The 26,506-nt window shown below is 42.7% G+C and overlaps 1 protein-coding gene across 1 annotated transcript in view; it reads right to left on the minus strand.

Moving 5' to 3' along the window:
- The window catches only part of RCL1 (RNA terminal phosphate cyclase like 1), a 43,348-nt gene that overhangs the window by 12,178 nt on the left and 4,664 nt on the right, over positions 1–26,506 (minus strand). The window contains exons 2-7 of the mRNA XM_039545856.1: positions 23,930–24,001; positions 22,150–22,325; positions 14,612–14,686; positions 13,321–13,445; positions 10,850–10,975; positions 4,448–4,604 (exon numbers count right to left, since the gene is read on the minus strand). Of these exons, the coding sequence (XP_039401790.1) occupies positions 4,448–4,604; positions 10,850–10,975; positions 13,321–13,445; positions 14,612–14,686; positions 22,150–22,325; positions 23,930–24,001 (731 nt within the window). The remainder of the gene's footprint in view (positions 1–4,447; positions 4,605–10,849; positions 10,976–13,320; positions 13,446–14,611; positions 14,687–22,149; positions 22,326–23,929; positions 24,002–26,506) is intronic.

Raw genomic sequence — 26,506 nt, forward strand, 5'->3', positions numbered from 1 at the left:
GACTGCATACTCCCCCTTGAATCTAAGCCATTTGGAATAAAGTAGAGTACAGTAACTCCTTGCTTAATATTGTAGTTATGTTCCTGAAAAAACAACTTTAAGCGAAACGATGTTAAGCACATTCAATTTCCCCATAAGAATTAATGTAAATGGGGGGGCGGGGTTAGGTTCCAGGGAAATTTTTTTCACCAGACAAAATACTATATTTTATATTTATATACATACACACACAGTATAAGTTTTAAACAAACAATTTAATACTGTTCACAGCTATGATGATAGTGAACTTTGGTTGAGGTGATGAAGTCAGAGGGTGGAAGAGGGTGGGATATTTCCCAGAGAATGCCTTGCTGCTAAATGATGAACTAGCACTCAGCTGAGCCCTCAAAGGTTAAAACGTTGTTAATGTAGCCTCTCATACAAGGCAGCATGAACACGAGGCAGGGGAGACAGCATAGCAGACAGAGACAGACACACCCCTTGTGTGTGGGGGAGAGAGATGCGCATTGCCCCTTTAAGTAAGCTGACCCACTCTTCAGTGCATTGTCTTTTTAAGTGGATCAGGAAGTTGAGACAGCAGCTGCTGCCCCAGGCTCTCTCTGTCTCTCTCCGTCGTGTCCCTTCCCTGCTCTATAAGGAGAAGTGGTAAGTGGGGTGCAGGAGCAGGGGGGAGGGGGACACCCTGACATTAGTCCCCACCCTTCCTCCCCTGCACAGCAAGCACAAGTCTCTGGGAGCAGCTCCAAGGCAGAGGGCAGGAGCAGCACATAGCAGTGGGGGGAGGGACAGCTGACCTGCCCAGCAATTGCTAGCCTGCTGCAGCACAGGGAATTTAGCGGAGCGGGGAGCTGATAGGGGGGCTGCCGGTCCACCCTGGTTACAAGCACCCACCAGCTAGCTCCAACGGGCTGCTCTTCCTGCAAGCAGTAGACAAAGCAGGCGGCTGCCCAGATGTTAGAAGAGAGCATTGCACAACTTTAAACGAGCATGTTCCCTAATTGATCAGCAACATAACAATGAAACAACGTTAACCAGGACGACTTTAAGTGAGGAGTTACTGGAACTACTTGTGAGTTCTGAGACCTGATTCAGTGGAGTGGACAGGCAAACAGACTCAGACACCCCCCCATACCAGTGAAGTCCAATCGTCTGCATTTCTGACATGGGTTCCCAGCCTTTAGCCAACACTGTATTTAATGCTACAGATAACTGCCCATGCTAGGTAAGTGTGAAAAATCAATTATTCCTCCCCTCCCCAGCTATCTGTTAATATTTTGAGCTCTCAAGTATGTGTTAGGTACCTCACGGAAACAGGGACAAGAAATACCATTTTTGATGCATTGGAGGGGGATAAGGTGAAGAACCAGAAGACTGAAGCAGAAGTGTGTGTAGGAGGAAAGACAAGAAATGATAGGGGCGCTGATGAGAGATTTACCGTAGCCATGGACACTAAGGACCAGATTTTTTAAAACACTGTGGAAAAGCAGTAATGGGATTAAACTGCAGTCCGGATTCGAAGGGAGGAGTCACGGATGACCTCCTGAATACAGGTCTAGGTGATAAGAGTACCAGTGGTGCTATCAACAGCATACAATACTGAGACATTTCCTCATTATGCACTAGCCAGAGGTTAAGTCTGCAAATTTTACAGTTCAGTCATATGAAGAGAACAGTTAAGGTATTATGTTAAAACTGAAAAAGTAAGTTTAGCCCATTTGCCTAACTCATATGGATTAACAGATTTTTCACAAACTTAACCCCCCAAAAAACCTTTTAGCTGAGACCAAGTATGGAAGATTTCAGCCCAAAAGGAGATATTTGAGAAAGTTATAAGCAAGTGAAAAATTGAAATTTATAGCATAAGATGAGTTGCAATATATTCAAGAGACAGTTTACTGAGTTATAATCACAGCAACTATACTTTTATCTAACCTGGCAGCACTCACAGTGACATTAGTTTTAGCTATTTCCAATGAAATTAAATTTTCAGCACTAAATACAATCTGTACATGTGTGCCTCATAAGAGCGGGCTAAATTTTGTCAACACCAGTAGTTTCTTCTCTCATTTCAGAGTGCATTTGAAGTACTTAAAGTGGATAAGCACTTTTTGTTAATCAGAAACTATAAATAAGATGGCAATTGCTGAATCATTTGTAAGACTGAAAGCCCATTATCCACATGAGAATTCAGCACAATTGAACAGTAGTCATTTAAAATCAGTTTAACAAACACGAGTTTTTTCTAGAGTTAATACAAAGAGTATGCTTGTGGTAGATTGCAATACACACAATTTACCTACTCAAATGCTGCCTTGGCTACTTTCTAATACATAATTCCACCCCCCTACACGTACCAAATGAGCGGGTCTGTAAACTCATTTCCTCCCCCAAAAACCATATCGACTAAAGCAGATAGTGATAAGATATTATCTTACTTTAGGCAGATATAACGAAGTTCCTCCTTTATCTTGTATAGAGGATGGATGCCAGGCAAAGCACCGTCTTTCCCTCAGCCTTTCAACTCTAACAGAAAAAGAGCACACTAAGAGGGCTATCCTCTCTAAAACAGCCATTTCCTTTCTAGTACCATGCACTCTATCAATCAATAAGAGAGAGACAGCAAGATACAGTATCTGCCCCTTATGATCCAGATAATCAAAACCATTCATACACAAAATGCTCTGGATGACTAAGAAGATGCTGCCGTACAGTGCACAAACCAATTCTGACGACAGGTGTGCAACGCCATTTATTACACTGGTGAAGCAAGCATCACTGATCTAGTGACTAGAACCGAGATGTAGAGCAGGGATTCTCAATCTTTTTCTTTCTGAAGCCCCCCCATGCCATACAAATGCCAGGGCCCAGCAGAGAGGGGGAGGGCCCTCAGGGTTTCAGATGGACAGTGCTCAGGGCTTCAGCCGTGGGTTGGGAGCAGGGGGCTTGGGGCTCTGAGCTTTCTGCCCTGGGCCACCGCCAGTCTAATGCTGGCCCTGCTTTGTGGCCCCCCTGAAACCGGTTTGTGGCCCTCCAGCTGAGAACCCTAGACCCGCAGTTGAGAACCGCTGATCTAGATATTCCAAATGAGGCCCCCTGAGGCTTTCATGTACTCCCTTCCACTCCTCCCGTTCACTTATTTTGCTGATATTAACCACAAATCAGACCCATCGTTCAGGCAGTCGCTAATGAGACTACTGCATAGAGGCCACTATAAACACGTTATACATATTGTATCTTCTTCCTTTTACCTTGGCCCCAAGAGGCTGAGAGAGCCAGATGCCCAATGCTTCCAGTCCAACTGAAGAGAGGAAGCCCTGACACTAGGCCACCAACCCAATGGCCCTGAAGTCCTCTTTCAGTCTGGCATAGCTATATCTCAAAAGGACCCCACTAAGTGCTTTCTAGGCTTTTTTCAAACAGGATCCCTGAGCATGGGAAGGGAAAACATGAATCCCCGCACAAAACAGTCCAGGGAGGCTTTCTGCTGCGCCTGATATGACTCCAATTTTGTGCAGTAAGGCAGCATCTCAGATGTCATCCTTTGGCCTAATCACTGTGGTTATTTTGGGCAAGTCGACTCAACTGCTAAGCAACCAATTTTTTTTTTTTAAAGCAAAATGTAGATGGATTTTCAAATACAGCATGTAGTAGTTCTGCTAGGATGCACATTACAACTCTCCTGTATCTCCGGCAACATTTCACACTTGAGAGACTTTTTTCGTTTGTTTGTTTCTGGGCACTGACCCTGCAGCAATCTCATTCTCTCATTAAAAAGAATTATTACATTTGCTCAAGTGAAAAAGCTCATGACAACACAACAGAGACAACAAGCTTTTTACAGCCAGTCCAACGAAAGTAGCCCAGTTGTTTTTGGACAGAGGTGGGGAGTACTTGGGGCCCTGCAGTCAGAAAGTTTTGTCCCCCAGACTCAGGGTGGTACACATTGTAAATGTGGGACATCTCGCAGTATAGTCAATATTGTGGCAAGTCATTTACTTTTAATGGTGTCCACCACAGCGTGAGGAGGACAAGATCCACCAACAACGTTCTTCACACACTGATTAAGACAGCAACAGACACAGGTCGCTTCTTTGGCTGGATGCAAAGCAGGCAGTTCTATATCTGATTACCAACTACCTGAATCAGCCACTGTCCCACGTTTATGTACACCAACATATACGAAGATGGCTGCCTCAATAAATCCAGGGGAGAAAATGGCTGTCTGAATGCAATTTAATATACTTTCTATATTAACTACGCTTATTATTCTAGAAAAATAAAACCCTCAATTTGTGTTTTTAAAGAGCAGTAAACTGGTACTTGAAGCCCAGCAAAAGGCTAGATGTGACAGAAATATGCTTCAAATGAAAGCGACTCCCCTTGCACACTACCTTTCCTCCAGCTACATCCACAGGACAGTGAAAGAGAGAATACTTTGGCTACTTACTCTGTAAATCTCCTCAAGCAGCAGCTTTGCACAGTTCAGGCCGAGCTCTTCCGGGAGTACAGCAGTTCCCTGGCCCTGGGGATTAGATGTCAGTTCAGCACCCAGAAAAGTGCCATTGGTGGTTTCTGCGACAAGGGACAGGCCAAAACCTGGAGACCTGAAAGACAATGACAGAACTGAAAGGTGTATCTGATTACAGTATGTGAAGAGCTAAAAGGAAGAAACGAGTTCATTAACTCTCTCATACAGATCTCTTTGCTAGGAAGCTACTTGACTTGCACTGAATAACTGGTTACTCTAACAGCATTTCAGGATTAAACCAAGCCAAAAGCTGCCTGCTATTATGCTGGTTATATCGCTGCCATTCCCAAGCCTAACATGAATAGTCTTTATATGTTCATTTCATCTCTCTGATTACTGTTGCTTCCACCTCATTTGCAATCAAAAACAAAACAAACATTCTCTAAGGAGCCAAACTCTATTTGGAAGGATGCTTCCAGATTTGGCAAGATCAGAATACAAATGTAGCACCAGATGCAAGTAATTAATACTTTAATCCTGTATTATTCACCAGTTTTCCTTGATTGTTTCCACTTTAAGCCAACAGGTCAAAGCATCACTTATAGAGAAGAATTCCATAACTCCTATTTGTGGCAGCAGCCCCTTACCACGAAGCCCAGAATAATGCCAATATACAATGCTACTTTATTTTACTGCAGGTGTGAAGGTGGGGTTTGTCTTACCAGAAAGCCTGAAGAAGAGCTCTGTGTGGCTCAAAGCCTGTTCCCCTTTCACCAGCGAAGTTGGTCCAACAAAATATATTACCCCACCCACCTTATTTCAGAAATCCAGAGATAGCTGAGCACAGTTTACTGAGAAGTCCAAACAATACCCTTTGTCTTTTATTCATACAGTTGTCTCATTTTAAACTTTAGAAGAAAACTGGCAAATGGCTGCTAATAAAGTTAGCTTAACTCTCCTCAATGTGTAAGTTTTCTTACAACACATGAACTAGGGAAAGTGCCACTGGACTCCCTCTCCACTACTCAGGCCTTTTCATCAGAATGGTGTAAATCTAAATTCATTATTACTGACCTAACAGCAAGGAATGCCTCCATACCAAAACACAGAGCACGAGAGCTATGCAGCCAAACTACACAGTGTGCACCTCCTCAATGCTTCTAATGCCCCTGAGGTTTATTATGGCTCCTGAATGCCTGACAAGATCTAGTTCTGCTAGGAAAAGAAAGCACCACTGACTGCTGTAGGACAGTCAAAATATGTAGTTCGTTCACAAAAATGGCACTAAGGATGATTTTGCACCCAGAACTCCCAGGGCTCAGAATGATGGCAAGAAGTTATTGTTTCAGAAGAATATGCATGATCTACAACAAACGCCCCATACATGATCACGATGGAGAATTCTAGCAGCAAACTCACAAAAAAGTGCATTGTCTAGACCAGTGTTTTTCAACTGGTGGGTTGCAACTTCAGGGGTGCAGAGGTGTCATGAGGGCAATCTAGGGGGTCAGGAGGCATTGAAATTTTGTATGCAACCTCAAGCAAAGACAATCTCGATCCCTCACTCCTTGCATACCCTTCCCCTTGAAGATCAAGTATTCTCTGTTAATGACTTGAAACACACATGCAAATAAATTATATACTACACTTGCTGTCACTGATATATTTACTATAAAAGTAAGAGGATCGTGAAAATTTTTGCCTTTGAATAAGGGATCACCAATCTGAAAAGGCTCAGAAATGCTGATGTAGATGAATGCACAAGCCACCTGACATCTCCGATAGCAACTTCCTAAGAATCCCAAAGTATATGTGTTCACACAGAGTGACAAATAAAGCAGCATTCTCTGCCACCGACCAGCATATTCATAGCTTTTACTCTGCTCAGAGTTTGGAGAGATTTTTCTGTATCACTTTAAGGGTCTGAAAAGGAGAACTTTTGCCTTCTTCTCGTTTCTAATGGCTCACATATGACAAGCAAGATGAACTCACAAGCTATAAGTCTCCAATTGTTAATTCACTAATCACAAGGCTGAGAAAAAGCTCATGAACACAGACACAAAAAAGAACTTGTGGTACTGCATCTCACATATGAGACACAAAAATCAAAGCCAGTTTCCTTAGCCATGAATGCAATTTGCTTTAAACTGTTATCTCAAAAGAAGATCTTGAGGGTGGGAGGTATAGAAACAGGTAAATGATTGCTCAAAGGAGGGATACAACAAGACAAATCAAATGACTAACAGTTTAATCTTTTCTGAATTCAGTTTGAGTAAATTACATGTCATTCAATCCTAATTGCTGCAGACAATTATGCCACAGCCTGGCACGATTTCTCAGTGGCAATCTCTGCTCAGTCTCGTATGGAGACTGGCTGGCAAAGGGTCAATGAGGAAAGGGTTCTCTGGTATGAATGGGAGTTCAGTTTTAATTGTTTGTCTGGGGTGTGAGGGAAGGAGGAGAGATTCCATTTGAATTTCCTTCAACTACAGGAGTCAATTAGGAAACTCAAATTCCTCCTAGAGTTAAGCAATCCACGTTTCCACCTTTCATTTGCTCCTGTTCCCAACCCCCGTCTCATCTCCACCTCTGAATTTTACACTCTGGGATTTTTAACACACCTCTTTCGCCCCCTATTTCACCTCACTCACCTTCTTAGCTGAGCTACTCACTCACTCCCCACTCTGCCCCCACTCCCCGTGAGGGGATTGTTCTTTGACAGGACCCTTAATTTACTTCTTCCTGTCAGAGACCCTGCATCTCCCCAGTAATCCCTTCAATTGAGAAGGACAAGGTGTGGCTCCCTCAAGAACTCGTGGAGGATTCAGGCGGCCATAGCACAAGAGGACAGGTCCCTAACGAGCACGAGGTACTGCCAAACCATGCTGACCTGAAGAGCAAAGCAGTAAAATCAGCCCCATTCTACCACGCACTGCTGCTGAACCACTACTCAGCTTCTCCACCCCAGCCCCCCAGGAGAAAGCACCTGTATTGCTTTCTCCCCACCCACAACCCCACAGATCGCACGTCCCAGCAGCAGGCCATGTAGAATTAAACTGATGCACTCTTGGCCAGCTGAATACAGCTCATTACAGCAACAAAGGAAGTGCTACACACTGAAGCCGAACAAATATATTCTCTGGTTGTTGCTAGTTAGGGGGCGTACGCAGGATGCCACTCTGCTCCTAACTCTCTCCACCTAATCAAATGGAGAAGGTCCATTTCTTTCTACGAAAGCTTACTTGCCAGCACTACTGCAGAACAGCATCATCTAGATCCTCCCAAAAGGGAGTTTCAAGAGTGTGTGGAACGCACAAGGAATTGCATGACAGTAGTGATCCCACCCATATCTAACCGTCTGTGTTTGCAAAGTGATGTGGGAAGTATATTAAGACATGTCCTTTCTTCTTACCCTTCTAGTTGGAACAGAGACAGAAAGAGCATCTGGAAAGTAAGATGGGAACAATGCCAAAGGACGTCATTTCTTGGTGGCTAGCAACCATGACAATGCTCTCTTAGTAAACATGCTCTCTAGCTTTCATAAATTAGCAAAACCTGCACAGGATGATAATGGATTTGGCTCACACAAATGAAGATCTGATTTCTCCTGTAGTTGCAAAGGGCATCTGCTACCATTTGCATTGATGAACTTTCTGGTGCAGGTCCCAAGACACATAAACAGAGGAATACAACTCAAAGGATTTCTCGCTCCTCTTTTCAGAGGTTCTTTATAGGGGTTGTGAAAGAGGCTAAGATGATGGATTTCCTGAAGATGCTGGCATAGAGGAAGGGACTCCGCAATCCTTTTTACCTTGGAAGTCAAAATCCAGGATGGTGCACATGTGCTTGATTAGTCACTGCCAATCCTATTTATCCACAAGACAAGGACAATGCTGGAAATGACAGGGCAGGTTTCCACATGCTACTTTGCTAATTTGTGCCAACCAAGACCGAGGAACCTCATTTGTAAGAATGAGGGGAGTTCAGCATCCAGGCCCATTAAGTCCTTAACCCTTCTCTGCAAAGGCTGTCAACCCAGATGCCAAATGCCATAGTATTTTACAATGCAGACCTTTCTAAAAGGAGTTTGTCTCAGTTAACTTCTTTTTACCACTTTGCTGTCAGGTAAAATCATGCCCCAGAAGTGAAAGGGTTCACAACCTTGGCTTACTGTTAATACCTTGAGCCACAATACCTAGTCTCCAGGAGTGTTAAGAGAAGTGTGGTGGAATGACAGAAAAGAACATAGTTTCTAAGGAACTGTCTGAAACAAGCAATCATTTCACATAAAGTAGGTTATAGTCAACAACTATTCCGTGCAGATTTTTAGACTTGCAAACGTAACCAGAGACAGGGTAACACTTTCCAAATCACTTAAATTCCATTTTCAGGGGTGACAGCATCCTAACTCATTAGAAGCACCTTGTTAGATGCTTTTGAATTTTTATCCATAATCTAATGTAAAGAGCTTTGAGCTGTTCTGACTCAAAGGCACCGTAAATACAAAGGATTTCACTTTTCAGCTGCTGAGCCCTTGGCAGTTCCCAGCGGCTATGACTGGAGTTGTGGATATTCAACATTTCTGAAAATCCAACACAAAGTATTTGATTTACATGCAGTTTACATGTACAAGGTGCCAAACGAGGGGTAAAATGCACCCAGCAAGCAGGCACTTATATGGCCCTCATCACCACAATATCTAAGAGCTTCAAGACCATTTACGGATTTTATCCTCAACACCCTTATGAACTAGGGAAGTATAACCCTCATTTTACAAGTGGGGAACTGAATCAAAATGACTGGATCAAATGACTTGCCCACGGTCACACAGGCTGTCTTGTGGCTGAGCTGCAAACAAAGCCCACTTCTCTTAAGTCCCCAACCCAATGCCCCATCCACTAAGCCACCCTTCCTACCCACAACTTGTCGGACTCTGGGCCCCAAAGCACTTGCAATAGAAGACTCAGAGAGAAATCACAAATCATCAGCTTATGGAGCTGGACAGAATTTTCTGATGTGGCGGGGGAAGGTACTTGGCAAACATTAAGTGGGAAGCACTTCTAGGAATGCAAGCTCTGGCAAGAAAGTAGGCAAAAGGGAGCCACTAGAAGAAAGACCTGGTGCTTAAGGAAGAGATGCAAGCAGGGCACACTGACTACAGTATTAAGTATATTATTGTGATGATGCTATTTTACCAACTACAAATCCGTACTGAAGAACAGGTGTGAGGACCACGTTCTGCCCTTGGATGCATGTACAGGGCTCCCTCAGACTTCAGCAGGACTCCCGGGCATGCATACAAGAACATGGCACAGTTTTCATGAGGTACAATAGGCGTCAGCACTAAAACAAAAGTTCACATGTCCTTCACAGTGTTTACAACACACTGGCCTTTTGAATCTTTTGGAGAAAGAAACAGTTTTGCAGGTGATCATTCATGCCACCTCATAACAATGCACAATACCCTTTTATTCCTTTGTCTTCCAATTACCAGCCTGTTTTCAATTAAAGCACTTCCCCTTCCCTGTGGCCACCAACAACTAAAAAAAAAAAAAAAAAAAAGGTGCATCCTTTAAGCAAGTGAAAGAGAAAATGACTGGAACAGTGTTTGTTCGGGGTGTTGTGCATATTAGAAACAGGAAAGGCTAGAGACAGTTATTCAAGGTTTCCTCCACCTTCACCCACAAATGACAAGTTACTGGAAATTGGCAGGTCTTAACAAAACAGTTCCTCAGTTTGTCATGCTATGTCAGAACTACAATATCTCCACCTTGCTTCACGTTCACGTTTTGCTAATGAACCAGATCAATAAAATGTATTAGTATAATGACTTTTACATGCTCTCTCTCATTCAGTTCCTAGGCATCAGACTTCACAATTGAAGTGTGTATGGGGAAAAAAGTTACCACGTATAGGTCAGTAATGAGTTTTACTTTATTTAAATTGTTTGGTTTCACCCTGCAGGTATCACCATTTCCAACAAGAAGGCTATAATCAGTTTCGAATCGGAGCCTCACACCATACGTACTCCACTCACTGAACTTTTGTCATACCTTATACGCAGTGCTAGACTAAAACAACAAATTAAACACTCAAGAATGCACTCAGGGAAATGTTACCTTCATTGGATGTACTGTAATGTTACATTGCATAGTTAAGAAGCACACTACATAAATCTAGACACAATATTTTGAGGACTTGCACAATCAAGTATTTCATTTTTCTTGTAAAGACTCATTCATTAAACAGCAAAAGAGATGACCAGGTACTAAAGATTAAATGCACTATCAAACTTGACAGCATACTTTAGTCCAAAATAGCAAACTTAAAAAAACATTAGTATGATTTTAAGTTAGATTCCTTGGAATCCTCAATACTTACTTTCCAGAACTGGTCCCCTTCATGTGATCTGTGTAGATATAAATATCTGGTATAAACTTATTCAGGATGCTTCTCGCTGAATCCACGATTCTGTTTGCTATCTGTGGCGACACTCTGACAGAATACCTATGTTATGAAGTCAAGGAATTTATAACAACAGGAAGGTACTTTAGACCAGAAAGATGGCTAGTGCACAAAGAGGTTTCAATACATTCTTTTGGATATTTGGCTTTGCAATCTACGTCCACTCATGGATGCCAGCCCATCTTTCAACCTGAATTTATACTTTTCTATAGCTGCATGCATTCTTATTGCTTTCTACACATCTTTTTATAATTCTCTGATTTTGACAGTGAAGCCCGTACAGAAGACCTCCCCTCCTATTATAACTAAACAAACTCGTCTTAAAAGGTGACCTTCAAAGGATATTTTTTTTAAAGGGCTGCATTACCTTTTGCTTTTTTTAATGTGTGCAGGCCTGAATGGTTGTGGTTTTGTCCTATCCTTTTAAAGGACTGGTGGGGTGGGTGGGGTTCTTCTTGTTTTTGTGCTTTAGAAAGAGCAACAAAGTGAACTCTGGTTTTCCTGGGCTTTGCTGGAGGACCTCCTCTAGGGGAGAGGGTTTCAGATCTCTCTCACCTTTACAGAACTGGGGTACCAAATCTTTAAACAAAGACTTCCTCTCTCCAAAATGATCCCTAGTCATGGAAGTGGGGTTCATCTCCAATGGCCTCCTTCCATGCTTTTTAAATATTTCAGATTTTGCCATTAAAGCAGTAACGGCGATCAGTGATCACTCTATCCATAGTTTCAAGGAAGCAATACTGCCCCACTGTATGGTGGGGAGAAAACCATGTTCAAAAGTCCAGAATATTCATGTTCTTCCCGACGGATAGAAAGCAAAATGCCGGCGAAACAGCTTCTCGCTACACTTGAACAATATTGCTTTTCATCTGGCTTGACAGAGGCAACATCCTGCCACTGAGTCTGATAAGAGTGAGCAGGCTCAGGGAAATAAAAAAGAAAGGCCAGATTTAAAAAGGGGAGAGCCAATTCCGGTGTAGCTGACCTGTGATGGTGCATTGAAACAGGGGCAAGAAAGGAAAAGGGGATGTTAAGATTATGACCATGTATCTGTGTGTGAAGTGACAAAACAAAGTATAAATATACAGGGTGGAGGTGAGAGAGGCACGGAGACACTGTTCTCTTCATGCAAGTGACAGTTCTGGAAAGACTGTGACAAAGAGTGGAATGCAATCAAACACCTAGCTGCATCCTTGTTGATCTTACAGTATATGATTGAATCAACAGACTCTTTTAGTCTGGTGAGAATGTACCAATCCCAACGCTGCAATCTGAGATTCTGGACAAAGTGATCCATTCTCGTGTACATCACAAGGGAGATAACACGAAAGTGCCACAAGTAAAAGGTGAATGCACTATAAGTCAATGCCTCTGGCAGGAAACCTGTCTCTGCTCCAGCTTTCCCTTCAGGCTGATGGAAAGTGGATTGTTTGGGACCTTTTTTTTTTTTTTAAATGTATAGTTACATATGAGCTACAAGTTACACAATACTGAAGGAGAGCAGGAGCTCATGGGAGTGAACTCCCACACTGTTTCCCCCACAGGGAAGAGAATAACTACACTTCTGATTGAGTGAACTTCTTATTGTCTTAATACGACAGGAACAGAAGGTTTGAGAAAGATACAGTGTGAAAAACAAGAGGAAAGAAAGCCCTAAACATGAGGGTCTGCTCCATATGCTTGCACAGTATGAGCTTGTATTTTGCCATAGTGTACCATTTCCCTTGCATTACACATCATCCACTTCCGTCCCTGACTGTATTATTGGAGGTCTAAGAGTTAACAGACTATACTAGTAACACAGAAGAAGCATAAATGAATGTGTGTGCTGTGCAGTACAAACTGAGCTTAAATTTAGGCTCTCACCCTACACACATGTAGTATGAATCACTATTAAAAGAAAGGAGCCTAACAGGTCAACTTACAATAAACCAACGAAGGTTTTTTTTTTTTGTTTTGTTTTTAAATAAATCTAATAGTGAGATTCTCTTTTTGGTAGTGCTACAAGACACAGAATCATACAGATGTAGAGTTGGAAGGGACCTCAAGAGGTCATCTAGTCCAGTCTTCCATGATGAAGGAGTAAGTGATGGGAAAGCATTTCTATTTTCCTTGCTACTTAAGCATTTCTGGTTAAAAAAAACAAAAACACAAAAATAACAAAAACCCCACCCTTCTCATCTGTTTTCATTTTTTATTTACTTGTTTCCTGTTGAGTTTTGGATAAGGACTTCATACTGTTATGTTGCAATCCAATAACCTGTGTGATAAGCACAACAATACATATCTATATTACTCTGGGGTACGCTGAACCACATGATAAATTGCTATCCGCAGAAGGTTAATGAAAAGAAACACAGAGGGGGAAAAAAAAAAAAAAAAGATACGCTGTTCCTCTGATCCGTTTGATTTTGCCAGGGTCTATGGACTGAATGGGTCGCAAGACTTTCCTAACTGGACAGGCAAATGTCACCTCCCCACCTCCTTTGGGGGGCATTCCTCTTCTAGTTATCTGGCCACCACAGTAAAAAAAAAAGGAGCAAACAGGTTAGCAAACAAATGAAAGACAACATCTACAAATTCAAACAGATGACTTTTATTCCACTTATACTAGAACATTAACAGTAGAGGTCAGTGTCACACGAATCCAGGAAAGGCAACGCTAACACCTACAGCGATGCTAGAGCTAATTTACACCAAGAGGTAAAGATCATTCTCTGTCTAATTTAAAATAGGATGGACAGTGCCTGCCACTGAGAAATCTCCACTGAACATTAAGTGAAAGGGATAATAAAAGCAGCTCTGTGCATTGGTGCTGGAGAAATGACTTGCTTCTGAAGGAATTTAATGAAGATTCTCAGATGCTGAGCATGCAAAGGACTAAATCAAATCCCCAACTCATCCTCATTAACCAAACAGAAAGCAACAAGGATACAGATGTTTCAGTCTGTCAGAAACAGCAAATATTTTAAATAATTAACTCGCGTGCACACTAAGTAGATAATAAAAAAAAGTCAGCTAATAGTTAGGAACTCCTGTCTGGCAGGAAACAGTGAGGAAGGGTGTTTGTTTTGTTTTCTTTAAATAAGGTTAAGTTTGGAGGGACCACAATTTCTTCTCCTTACCCAATCCCTGACCCAGCTCAGACCCACATTTTGGGATCTGCCAAAGGTACAATAATTAGTGGATTGTGGGGGAGACGCCTCCCCAGATTGGAGGCAGCCCTGAATTTGCATAAGACTGTGGATTCAGTGGTTGTCTGTCTGCACTACTGGTAAGGGATGGGGGAAAGAGAGAGACAATCCCACTATCAGTACGTAGGGGTCAGAAGTGTAAGCAAAGGGAGATGCAAACTGAATGGATTGAAGAGGAGGAAATGATGCCGACCTTTTTGGGGGAAGCAGGAGAACATGGAGAGGAAGGAGAATGACTATTATTGCCATCTTCCAACCTCTCCCACTTAATAATCTTGGCATTTCTCCCCCACTGCACACTCCTGGAGTCTGGATTTGCTAAAACCCTAAAAGGCCAACAAGACAGGCAAAAAAATTCTAGTAACACATTTATTAAAACCTAGTAATGATAGTACGTCTCCTAAAGACAGAATAGGGCAGGAAACACGTAGCCCTGTGTGAACCAGGGCAAAATGTCATTTCAGCCAACATTAAAAATTATTACCTTCAATTCAAAACCTTCACCATCGATTCCAAATTTTTTCAGCAAAGGCAGAGCTGTTGCCTTAAGTACATCCACCTAGAATAAAGCACAAAAAGCCAACCTCTTTACTACCATGAAATGAAACAGGCAATATTTATGTTCAAAGAGAGTTAAAGAATCATGTAAAGGTTTTTAAAGGATAGTCAATTACGAGCAGTCTAACAGGGATGGGCCCTCCAGACTAAACAATACATACATATTATAGGCACAGCTGATGGTGCTGCCTACTATTAAGGTTGCCTGAAACGTCTCATTATAAAACCCTGTTTTCAGTTGCTTATAACTCTGCCCAAACTTTAACTGTTTGGACTGAAATTTCCCATGCCAGATGTGTGCACTTTCAATTGTTTGAAAGTTGCAGCAAAAACAATGCAGCTGCTTTTCAGAATGAGGTTAAAGAAAAACATGTTTTGTCCACGTTGAATTCTTACAACCATTTCTTTAAGAAACCTTAGCACCTCCACACTCTGGAGCAGGGACCTGAAATCAGGCAGGGGGAAGATGGCGGGGAGCTCACCCTGGTGTCGGGATGTTCCTTTTGCTCATTCTGTGGGAAAACAGCCCCCAAATTTGGCCAAGTTATGAGCCTGGGAATAGTTTCAGTTTGGATATGTTCAGACTTAAGAGTTTGGCAGTCCTCTGACCAGTCCGTCTGCACTGGGCATGCTCCAAGTCGACGGCTGAGCAGAGCCTTCCCTGCAATTGCTGCTCTTGGCAGTTGTGGCACGGGGCACCAGAATTGAGAGCAAGGAGACCATCTGTTCTTCGCTCTCAAAGCTCCTCTTCCTGGCACTCAGGCAGCATTGAGGAAGCTACCTGAATGGAATGCAGAGAGGACAAGAGCCAGACCTGGGAGAGCAGCAGAGAGAATGACCAGAGATGGATGAGGGGAGACTGGAATTCAGACAGGAAGCCCCCAGAGGAAAACTGGGACTGTCCGGGTAAGGAGAGTGACACTGGGATTGGAAGAGACACGACTAGGACAGGCTAGGTGGTCTGTGACCACTAGAACCAACACCCCTCCAGAATCTGCAATGGAACCCAGATTCCAGAGTCTCCCCAGTCCTCAGCTGGCAGCAAATATCTGTGAAATCCACTAGCAAAAAAGCACCCCATCTCCAGCTAGTCGCTGGCCCACATAGATGATTGCAACTTACTTCTGCTATCAGTTATTCTGCTAGCTCAACTGGCAGACATTTTCCATGTGGATCTAAAGGTTCAAACCCTATTTCTGAGCAACGTGGGTGTTGATATGATGCCACATGATGGAATTTGTTTTTGAGTTTTGTTTTTTAAAAACCTAGGATGATACATGCAAAAAACTATAATAAAAGAATGTTAGACTTGCAAAGTCGAGGACTAAATTTAGGAAATGACATAATTAAGGTTGCTTGTGACCCTTAATTCAGCCCCCTTGTGCATGAACATCATGATCCAGATAATCAAATATGATTCTTTTAGCATGGTTTTGTTTATGTATACACACACAGGTGCCTAAAGTTCTGAAAGTCCTCTTGAAATCCTGACAAGTTATCTGGGTTACATGACAGTTACACAATGCTTCTCTCTCTTTTAAGAAAGTGTTCTAGTTCTGGTAAAAAGAACAGTTCTACTGTGCAAGCTAGGAAACCCCCTTTTGCAATCCACTGGGTACAAAATAGTTCCTGGAGGAGGTAACTATGGGGAAGGCATGTTATGACCACACCATGGGACCAGATCAGCTTAAAGTCCAAGTTTGTCTTCAACAACTGCAAGAATTATTGTAATACTGTAGTCCCCAAACAAGATCAGGATTGTACTGGGCACTGTACAGACACATAATATAGACTGTCCTTCTCCCAAAGAGTTTACAATCTAAATAGAAAAGACAGGTGATGGGGCCCAAAGAAGGTCTACTATTCCCATGACACAGACATATTAAGGGTTTTGCCCAAGGTCAACACAAGTCTGAGCAAAGCTGAGGATTGAACCCAGATCTTCTAAATCCCTGTCTAGTGCCTTAATCACACAACCATCCCTCCTCCAGAGCATCCTTGGATGGGAGCTGTTCCATCACCAGAGCCTTAGTTGTAAACCGCAATACACTGTCATGCTCTACCAAGGTTTGGCAGCCATAACAAAACTCAGGACTGCATTACAAAAATGCTGCCAGAATTAATACCTCTGTCCAGTGGTTACACTTATACAGGTTAGCGTTTGTGACCAAATGTTTCCTCATTTTTTCCTTTTATTGTATTAAGAAAGCAAAATCGTTTTAAAAAGCTATTCATTTGCCAAGAAACATTTAAAAAAACACCATTTTAATGAGACGACAACAAAAGTAACCCCCAACAATAGGCAATCCTCCTTCTCCTAGACAACCATTAGTTAAAACTCTCCTCAACATAGTGCCTATCTCTGCTAACACAGATAATGCTGGCATGTTGGCAGAGAGTCAGACTGGTTCCTGCAGCAATAGAAACACAGGAAAACAGGATTTAGAAAACAGAAAAGGACAAAAAGTCAGCAGGGAAAATTTTTGTTTTTATGTTTTTAAGAGGGGATTACAAACAGCTGTTGAATTTAAACAGATTATTGGAGGGGTTGCTTTTTAATTGCTCCCCAGCTAGAACCCTGTATAATCAACTTCATGCCAGTGTGAACAACATTTCAATTATGAAGTCGTGGAACCCAAATCTTATGTTAGCACTCAAGAGCCCAGATAAGGTTAAGGAATTGTTAGGGGTATATATTTTAAAATCAGATTACTGCAGCCACGATACATTTGCAGTACGTCAGGATAATCCCGATCTGTTTTCCCGTTGTTTGAATGTTGTATTGGTGAGATGCCATCTCCTCCACTTCATAAAGAGGCACGTTGCCCATCTGAGTTGTGCAGGGGTATTTTGAGTGGTCTGTAGCTACACCAACTCTAGATGTGAGTTTGGCAAATCTCACAAGATAAGAAGTGGCAGGCCTGGTCAGACCACCATGCAAAATCCAGAGTATTGTAGAGCATAGCCTGGGTGACCCAGGAGAAAGGGTGGGAAGGGAAATTCTGCCATTTCTCTGAATAAACCAACACGGTGTTAGGAGCACTCTGCAGCTAGGGATGCTGTCTTTCTGGCAACATGTAAAACTTAAATAAAACTCTCGGTCATGTCACTTGCAACAGTGGAGGTGTCAATATCTGGGATCAGCATCCATCCAGTCTGGAACATTTTCCCTGCAGTTCAATTGGCTTTAGTATCCTCCACTTCCTGCCAATGGTTAGACAGTGTTGCTGCCTGCTGCTAAACAGCTGTTTGTTTCACTCCAGTGGTGGATGATGGGTATGTGTGTGCACACAGTCAGAAAGATGCTTTTGCATCCAAGGCATTATGGGCCAGATCCATAGCCCAGGGGAGTCTTTCCACAAGTCCTCCACTTATGGAAGGTATCACCCCCCTCCCATCTGCTCCACTAGTAGCATCTTCCCTGGCAGGAGGAGGAGTTTCTGCTGTACCCCTTCTCCCCTTGCTTAGGGAAGACTTATTGGATATGGTGAGGTCTTTGGCCCTCCCTTGGAGAGGGAAAAGAAGCCAGGCATCTGCTGCTCCCCTTCCTAGGCCAAGGGAGAAACAGCTAGAGCTCAGCAAGAGGCTGCAGCTCGGGTCAGCAATGGAAGGCAACTGAAAGGTATCAGGAGCGCTCCAGGCCTGACCTGGGCCAACCAATGTGAGGCTAGCAAGGGGCAGGGAGGGAACAAGCCTGGCCCAGGGGAGGTGAACCAGATGAGCAAATGATCTTCATTCTCCTTGTTCACCTGCCCAGCATAGAGAGCTGGAGGAATCAGCAGGGACTGTTGCAGCTGCTCCTCCGACTCACTTGCTCTGCAGCTGAACTGAGATAGAATGAGTGGGGTTTCCCCTACAGGCCTGACAGTGTAACAGCAGCAACTGCCCTCGCCACAACAGTGACCTTTGGTTAATGTTTTAAGATTTTCTTCACAGCTGTAAAGGCTGGGATCAAGGCATTTTGGGGGGTTGATTTTTACAATGAAAGCTTAGATTCTGCAGGTGAGGATGAGATTGGTTTTACTCACTTGGGGAAGCTTCCCACTCAGCTCAGGCCACCCGAACCCAACGTAAAGATGTTAGATCACAAAAAACGAGAACATCCCATTGACAACTACAATGGAAAAAGCTTCCTCAATATACAGAGGCTGCTCTCTTTCTTGTCCACATATTAAACTGTGATGGAGAGATTCTCTTCTCATGCTAATTACAGTGGGGGAAAGCATTTTTTAAAAGGAAATTTTAAACTATCTATAATATGTTAAAGTTAATTTGCTCTTTTTAATAAACAGACTGAGTCTTGGAGCCAGACATGCAGATGGATAAACTAGAACACCATTTTTTGGACAAATGTCCACTATAGCTTTTCCACGCACAGCTCCAGGCACCATCTGCTTATAAAATAATCAAAAACCAAGTCCATTTAAGACTAAAACTATACTTACCCACAAAGAAGTCTATTCAGGACAGCATTGAAGCACGTGTTTAAGACCTAGTTGACACACACACAATTGCATTGGTGTGACAAGAGGGGTATTTTAAAATAATTTTAGTTAAACAAGTGAAAAACCTTACAGGGACACTCTTAAACCTGGCTTATACCAGTAAGCTGACCAATGCAAGAGTGTCCATGCAAGGGGTTTGCATGGGTTTAACTAGTACTTGGATTTTTAGACCAACTTTAGTTGAACTGGTGCAATGTCTGTGTACAGACAAGGCCTAAGTCCCATCTCAACAAGGATGTGTTTTTCTGAATCAGGTCTAAATGTTTAGATGTGTGTCAAAGCTTACTTGAAAACAGCATTCAAGTTCGGGTGCTCTTGCCCAGTGAATTCTACAGGGAAGATTTTCTCCATCACAGTTAAAGAGGGGCAATTTAAAATAAAATTGCCTTTGATTTTTTTTTTTTAAACATTATTGGTTCGATGAATATCTAAAATAGCAGAAAATGAAAGATGAGAGAAAAACATTTCTTTTTTCAATTTCATTCTGTGCCATTTGACAGCCCGTTGTATATAACTAGTAACGCTCTTTGGAAATTCTCTGATGGAATGTTTTTCCGTCAGAGAATGCCAAATTGTCTAAATTAAAACGTTTTGTGGAGATTGTGACTCTGGCAGAATCGCACAATGTTCCAGGTTTCCTGGCAGCTCACCCGCCTGGCAGCCTGCTGAGAAGCTTGGCCTTTCAGGTTCTTGGCTCTTCAGCAGCAAATCTGGTGTGCCGACAGGGAGCTGAGAACAACTGACTCCCAAAGACCATTGCTCCTCAGTAGACTGGGTCTCCCAGGGTCTGCGGCAGCCCACCAAGTGTACTGTCCCAGACCTGGTACTCCATTCTCCTACACAGAGAAGTTCAATTTTTTTTCCCCATTCCAAATGGGATTTTTTTTTTAAAGATTAAAATCCTCCATGAAATGGAATTACCTTTCTCCACAGAGCAATAATACCCAGTTTTCCATTTCCCCTCCCATTTGAATGGATACTTACAAAGGAACAAGGAAAATAAAACATTTTTTTAAAATAACAAGAAAACGTAGTTGTAAACCATAAATACTGGCTGGGGACTGAAGGGCCAGTCTAACATCTGCAACTGTACTCAGTGCATTTTTAAACTGGTTAGATTTCCAGCTGAAAGCATCCCTTTATTCTAATCACAGGAAGGATGGCAGTCTCCAACGTACATTTGAAAGAAAACACCAGTTCTCTCACAGCCAATAGCTTTTAAACTGACATTACCTCAGCATTTTTACCCATATGTTTTCCTCATCCCTCTTCCATAATAAGACTATTTAGATGGAGCACTGAACTGTCACTAATGCAATTCATGGCAACTGTGGCTAATTTCAAAGAGCCATTTGAACTTGTGTTCTTATTAGCTTCTTTCTGAACAATCAGGCTGTTTCCTTTCTGCAAACTGGCTTGTAACTGTAAGGCGGCTAAGTAAATTATGTACTGCACTTTTGGTACTATAATTGAATTACTGTTGCATGACCTTTGTTTCAAATGAACTGTGGGCTTCACTTTAGCATCAGTACAATTCTGCACAATGCAAACAAGAAGCATTCCTACTTCACAGAAACAGCCCCTCAAAACTTTAGAGACAATTTCCTCTTTTAATAGTACTCTGGAGAATCAACCTCTCTCATCCTTAAGATTAGGAAAAGCAAACTTGGTGGGGGGGACAAATGGCAGGCCCAATGTGAAACCTAGAAGGATTGCCCAGGAAAGGATGAGAAGCAGTAGCAGCACAGAACTGAAGTCAGAAACTGGGTTAGAAGGTAGTGATGGGACCAGGATGCAGGGGTAGGGGAAGGTGCAGAGCTGGTCTGGAATGGGAAGTGCCATAACTGCAATAATCGGAAGGGAGCAGAAACAGAATGAAACCATTCATGGATATTTTGGCATTAGATGTTCTGTAAACAGCTGTCTTGTATACCTTGCTTTGATTCTTCCATCTTTCACTTTTTCTATTTTTTTGTCCTTTTGCTGTATTTTGGTGTCTCTTTCAGTGGTCTTTCCCTGTTTGTCTTCAGTGTTACCTCGTCACCCACCAACCCTTATTTCTCGGTGTTGTATTCTCCCTTCTTCCTCACTTTCTGTCATGTTCCCCTGCTCGTGTCTGCTCTACTTCCCTTTGTTATATTATTCTTTCCCTCTTGGTTTTAACTTGCATTTCTTTCTAAATCAGTAGAAGTCAGGCAATGAGGCACTTATGAAATCTCACTTGGTGCCTATCTGCATATTTAAAATCTGGCCCTATAATCTTGTCACAGGGGGCACACACAACCCCATGCTTGGGGCAACCCTAAAACTCCGACTGCCAGAAACCAGGAGGGGAAAACAAGGATGGATCACTCCAACTGACTTGTTCTGTACCCTCCCCCTGAAGTTCTGATTCTGGCCTCTGTGGGACACAGGATACCGGGCTAGACCATGGTCTCACCCAGTATGGCAGCACTTATGTTCTTATGGTCTTGGAAAGAGCTGTTGAGCCCAGCAAGGGGATAAAAGAACTGTGGAGTGGGGGAAAGACTTATTTTGATTTATGCTAATAGCTGAACTAAGATATTGCTTAAATAAACCAGACACCCTCCCCCCCGCTCCCAAAAGGGGGGGATAGTTGACTTGCAACTGGCTGGGTGTAGTTTTTGAGAAGCCCCCAAAAGGGAAAACTAGGGCAGTTGCAGGGTGTGATGCTGGATCAGTAAAACCCTGGTACAGATCTAAAAAGTCTCTTCCATTTCTAGCTTCTCTGATCCCAATTCTGTTTTGTCTAAATGCTGAAGGAAAATACACTGACTGAGATGTGGTGTTTACTTCCTGATTAATCTGATGGTTCCCGAGACATAACGTAGCATAGTGAGTGGTGAAACCTACTTAAAAATACAGTGGGGGTTTCTGTCGATGGGGGAGGAAAGAAGAAAAGAGTTGTCAGGGCACTTAATGACGTTTCGTTACTTACTGAAGGGTCTACTTGATCGTTTGTTACTCCCCTGAGGACGATTCTTAATGGATGTTTCATGAAAGGCGCCAAGCAGAGCAGACTTTCCAAATAATAGCCAATACTACGATGGGGACTGCAGTCGTGTTCCAACACCCCCCCGTACAGAAGGCCAGGCTGATAATATAGGGTGGTACCTTTAGAGAGCAAAAAAAAAAAAAAACCAACAAGTGTCATTACCACACTAGGAACTAAGGAAGGGTAACACTCTGATACACAATGATGTCCACAGTGGGTCAACTCCTGGACAGAGAGGAATTTACAACAGAGGCGGGCAGCAATTCCCATGCACTCCTCTCAACCCCACTTACCTCAGCAACTCACTCTGCAGCTCCGGGCACTCCAGGATGGAGGAATAGGATGGGCATGTTTTAACATGGTGTATCCGTTTTACCCATAAACCAAGGGATCTATCTATTACCGTCATCAAGACCAATGAACACTACACTAGCGGCTTTCACCTTCCAAGGCAGCTGAGTTATTACTGGCCCAGTGGGACAGGGCAATCTCAGCATGGAGTTCACGCTGGTAGGTCAGCTGCCTTACTGATTCTGTGCAGGCCTGATTCTGTGCAAGCATAGTTCACGCTGTAGTCCAGGAGTCGGCAACCTTTCAGAAGGGGTGTGCCGAGACTTCATTTATTCACTCTAATTTAAGGTTTTGCGTGCCAGTAATACATTTAAACCTTTTTAGAAGGTCTCTTTCTATAAGTCTATAATATATAACTAAACTATTGTTGTATGTAAAGTAAATAAGGTTTCAGAATGTTTAAGAAGCTTCATTTAAAATTAAATTAAAATGCAGAGCCCCCTGGACTGGTGGCCAGGACCCGGGCAGCGTGAGTGCCACTGAAAATCAGCTCGTGTGCCGCCTTCGGCACACGTGCCATAGGTTGCCTACCCTGCTGTAGTCAATAGGAACTAATATGGCAAGACTGACCCAGAGGTCTAGTAGCCGCCCCTGCAAAAGCAAGAAGAGGGCAAGGACTCCTTTATATGAGACATAAAACCAAAAGAGTGATGCTTGTATCTCATTTGCACCCATACTGGGCATAAGGTCAGTACTAACTCAGGGCTTCCCTACATTAGAGATTTCTGTACCTGTGCACGTGCATCAATGCAGGTGCCCTAGATGGATGTTAAATTGGGCTTACACTGGCGCAACTTACCCCCGTTTTTCTATACTGGGGGAGGAAGAGGAAACTGCACTGTAGCCTTTATTTTTATTTAAAGTTAATTTTAGTGATGTTATATTACATCATCAAGGGTTCACCTTGGGTGGCTACAGTCTTGAGTTAAACAGAGTCATCTCATCTCAACTAAAATCACTAGCAACAGCACCCATGTAGTAGCTATGCTGGGGTAACTACACCAGTGCAGCAATTCCTAATGCAGGCAACCCATCAGAAGGACTACAACCACCTAGTGAATCATTGCCACTAATTCAAGTTGTGACACAAACCAAGAATTCCCCTCCCAGAAAATTCCAAGTTATGACTGATTCATATTTCTCTGTGCCACAGCATTATAGCGGAAAGCAAACTTAATGGAATGTGAATCACTGTTTTAGAACTTCCTGGCTTTGGCTCCTTCTGACTCATCTCAGAGCATTTGTGTATTTAACACTTGGTCCTCTGGAAACAGATCACCATCTAATCTGTTTACCTCCAGCAAGCAGGTCCCTTCTCCCAGCTCCAAGTGACATACCATGGAAGAAAGGAACAGAGAAGAAGAGAGTTTACCTGTTTGGTTTATCTCAATCCTAGAGCCATTGGTCACTTTGTCAATCAGTCGTATAAAACTTGCTTCAAAATCTGTTGGGGTGGAAAAAGGATTGATTTTAAATTCTTTTCTTTAGGAAGTTATTCCTGGAAAAGTATTCAGCCTTCACGAGACACATGTTGATAAAGCTTTCTCTCCTCTCAGTACCCCTGGGAGGAAGAAGGTAGACGGCTGGCTACTATTACTCCCAATTTTAGATATGGGGAAACAGAGGCACAGAAAAGTTGAGTGAAGTCAGCATCAGGGTAGGGACTAGAACTCAAGAGTTTACTGCTACTTGGAGGTAAGGCCCTCCTCTCTCTTTCTGCATATGGACACTGGTAAGAGAAATATTCCTAATATGTTTATCAAATCTAATAGCTGGGATGTTCTCCCAGTACAGGCATAACTCTGAATTTACACAAAATCGCCAGTGAACCCTCTTTCATTAAGACTCCATGGAAAAGCCATTACTGAAGACACTGGAAAATGCTTAGAGCAAAACAAGAGCACACGTGTCCATGTGAGTGAGTGGGAAAGGGGAGTCTAGGCAGCTGAGCTGCTTTTTTACACTAATCATTTCACTGTTACCTGGGCCTCCTCCACTCTTCACTAGTTTGTTGTCTCCCAATTTATACTTTGACTGCAAGCTATTTGAGGCAATGGCCATCTCTGCATTACATGTACAGGTACAACATCTAACACAATGGGGCCCTTACCAGGACACTTATGTGCTACAAGTTAATAATAACAACCACCAGTTTTTTCCTGTAATTATAAGTTCTCTTTTTAAAGGATTTTTAAGCTTTTTGTTACAGAAGACAACTTCAAAATGCAAAGTGCTGCTGCTAAAGAGCTGTTAAACAGACACCATCAACATTCAGGTCTGGAACGTTTTTTATCTGCTGTTTCTACAAACATCTGAAGTGACAATAATAAAGATTATAGAAAAATATTTATTTTTCCCACCTACTTCCCATTTGTTTACTGTGTGCATTACAGCACTTTGGGCAGACTTAGTTGCTCAATTTCCCATTTACGGACTCTCTTAAACAGTAACAAGGAAGAAAGAAGTAAGTGAATATAGCCAATCCACCCCATATGAAGGGAGACTCAGTAGCAAGTGCAGAACCTGAAACTATGTTGAATTTAAACTTAAAATCCAGTCAGTTTGAAAAAGTAAAAGCATCCTCTTAATTGTGAGCAGGCTGTACAATTCTAGCTCATAAGTTATTAAATTATTATAGCTCCTTTTTAAACTGTGACCATATTTTGCTTTTTACTGAATTATTTCATCCACTGATCAAAGTGGTTGCATAAACCATTAACTATTTGCCACAACTACTGTTCCAGTTATTCACTATTCATTAATCAATATTTACATGCTGTAGATGGTTGCTGTCACATGGTGTTGGTTCCACTCTCAGCTTTGATGACTCCTACATTCACAAAGCTTTCAAGATGGCACTGTGATGATTTCCAGGGCGAATGTGTGTTTACGTGAATATTTACAACCTTTTCTGAGAACAGCCTTGCATACAAGATTTCACTTGCACAAATATTCAGTCATGAAAATCAAATAAAAGGGATTGCAAATACCAATGCAAATTCACTGTTTTTCATTTGAACACTTTTCTTGCATTAGTCACAATTCAAGTATTAATCCACCTTGGCAATCAATCAATCAATAAATAAAAGCTGTATTTTGTTAAAAGGAGTGGTAAAATCTATGTATTCTACCTCAGTGGTTCTCAACCAGGGATCTGGGGGGCTGTAAGCAGGTTTCAGGGGGTCCACCAAGTAGGGCTGGCATTAGACTTGCTGGGGCTCAGGGCAGAAAGCTGAAGCCCCATCTCATGGGGCTAAGGCCTGAGGCCCCAAGCCCCAGGGCTGAAGCTGAAGCCTGAGCAACTTAGCCTCATGGGGCCCCTGTGGCATGAGGCCATGGGCAGTTGTCCGGCTTGCTACCCCTTAACGCTGGTCCTGGCTTTTATATGCAGAAAAACAGCTATGGCACAAGTGGGCGGGGGTTTATAGCGGGGTGTCAGAAAGAAAAAGGTTAAGAACCCCTGCTCTACCTCCCACCAACCATCTGACTGGGGCAATAAAATAGTTAAATAGTATCATAGCATTCAACCTAAGTACTAATATTTGAGAATTTGGTGGTTTTGACAGATACTGTTGGGGCTGGGACGTAGGTGGCTGGGTACAGTGGTTGGAGCAGGAGTCAAGCCAAGGATCAGATCCGGTGACCAGGGGCAAGGATCAGGAGCAAGGCAAGGAAGTCAGGCAAGACCAATGTAGCAACCAGGTAGAGCCCAGTTGTGCCGACAACTTCCTGGGCCTCTCTTTGGGTTTAAATAGTTAGTCCAGACCAATCAGAGGTCCTGGTGTTCCTCCAATCAGGACCCAGAAAGGCCTCTGAGAGGAGCTTCAGGTTTCATGATGTCTCCATGCAGTCAGTCAGTAGTGAGCTGCTGAGTGGGAGTAGGGAGCCAACAACTGACTGGAAACTGAACTGACCCAGATTTAAGACCTGTTGGTCATGACAGGTACAG

The sequence above is a fragment of the Mauremys reevesii genome, linkage group 6 (genome assembly GCF_016161935.1).
Source record: "Mauremys reevesii isolate NIE-2019 linkage group 6, ASM1616193v1, whole genome shotgun sequence".
Classification (NCBI taxonomy): Eukaryota; Metazoa; Chordata; order Testudines; family Geoemydidae; genus Mauremys; species Mauremys reevesii.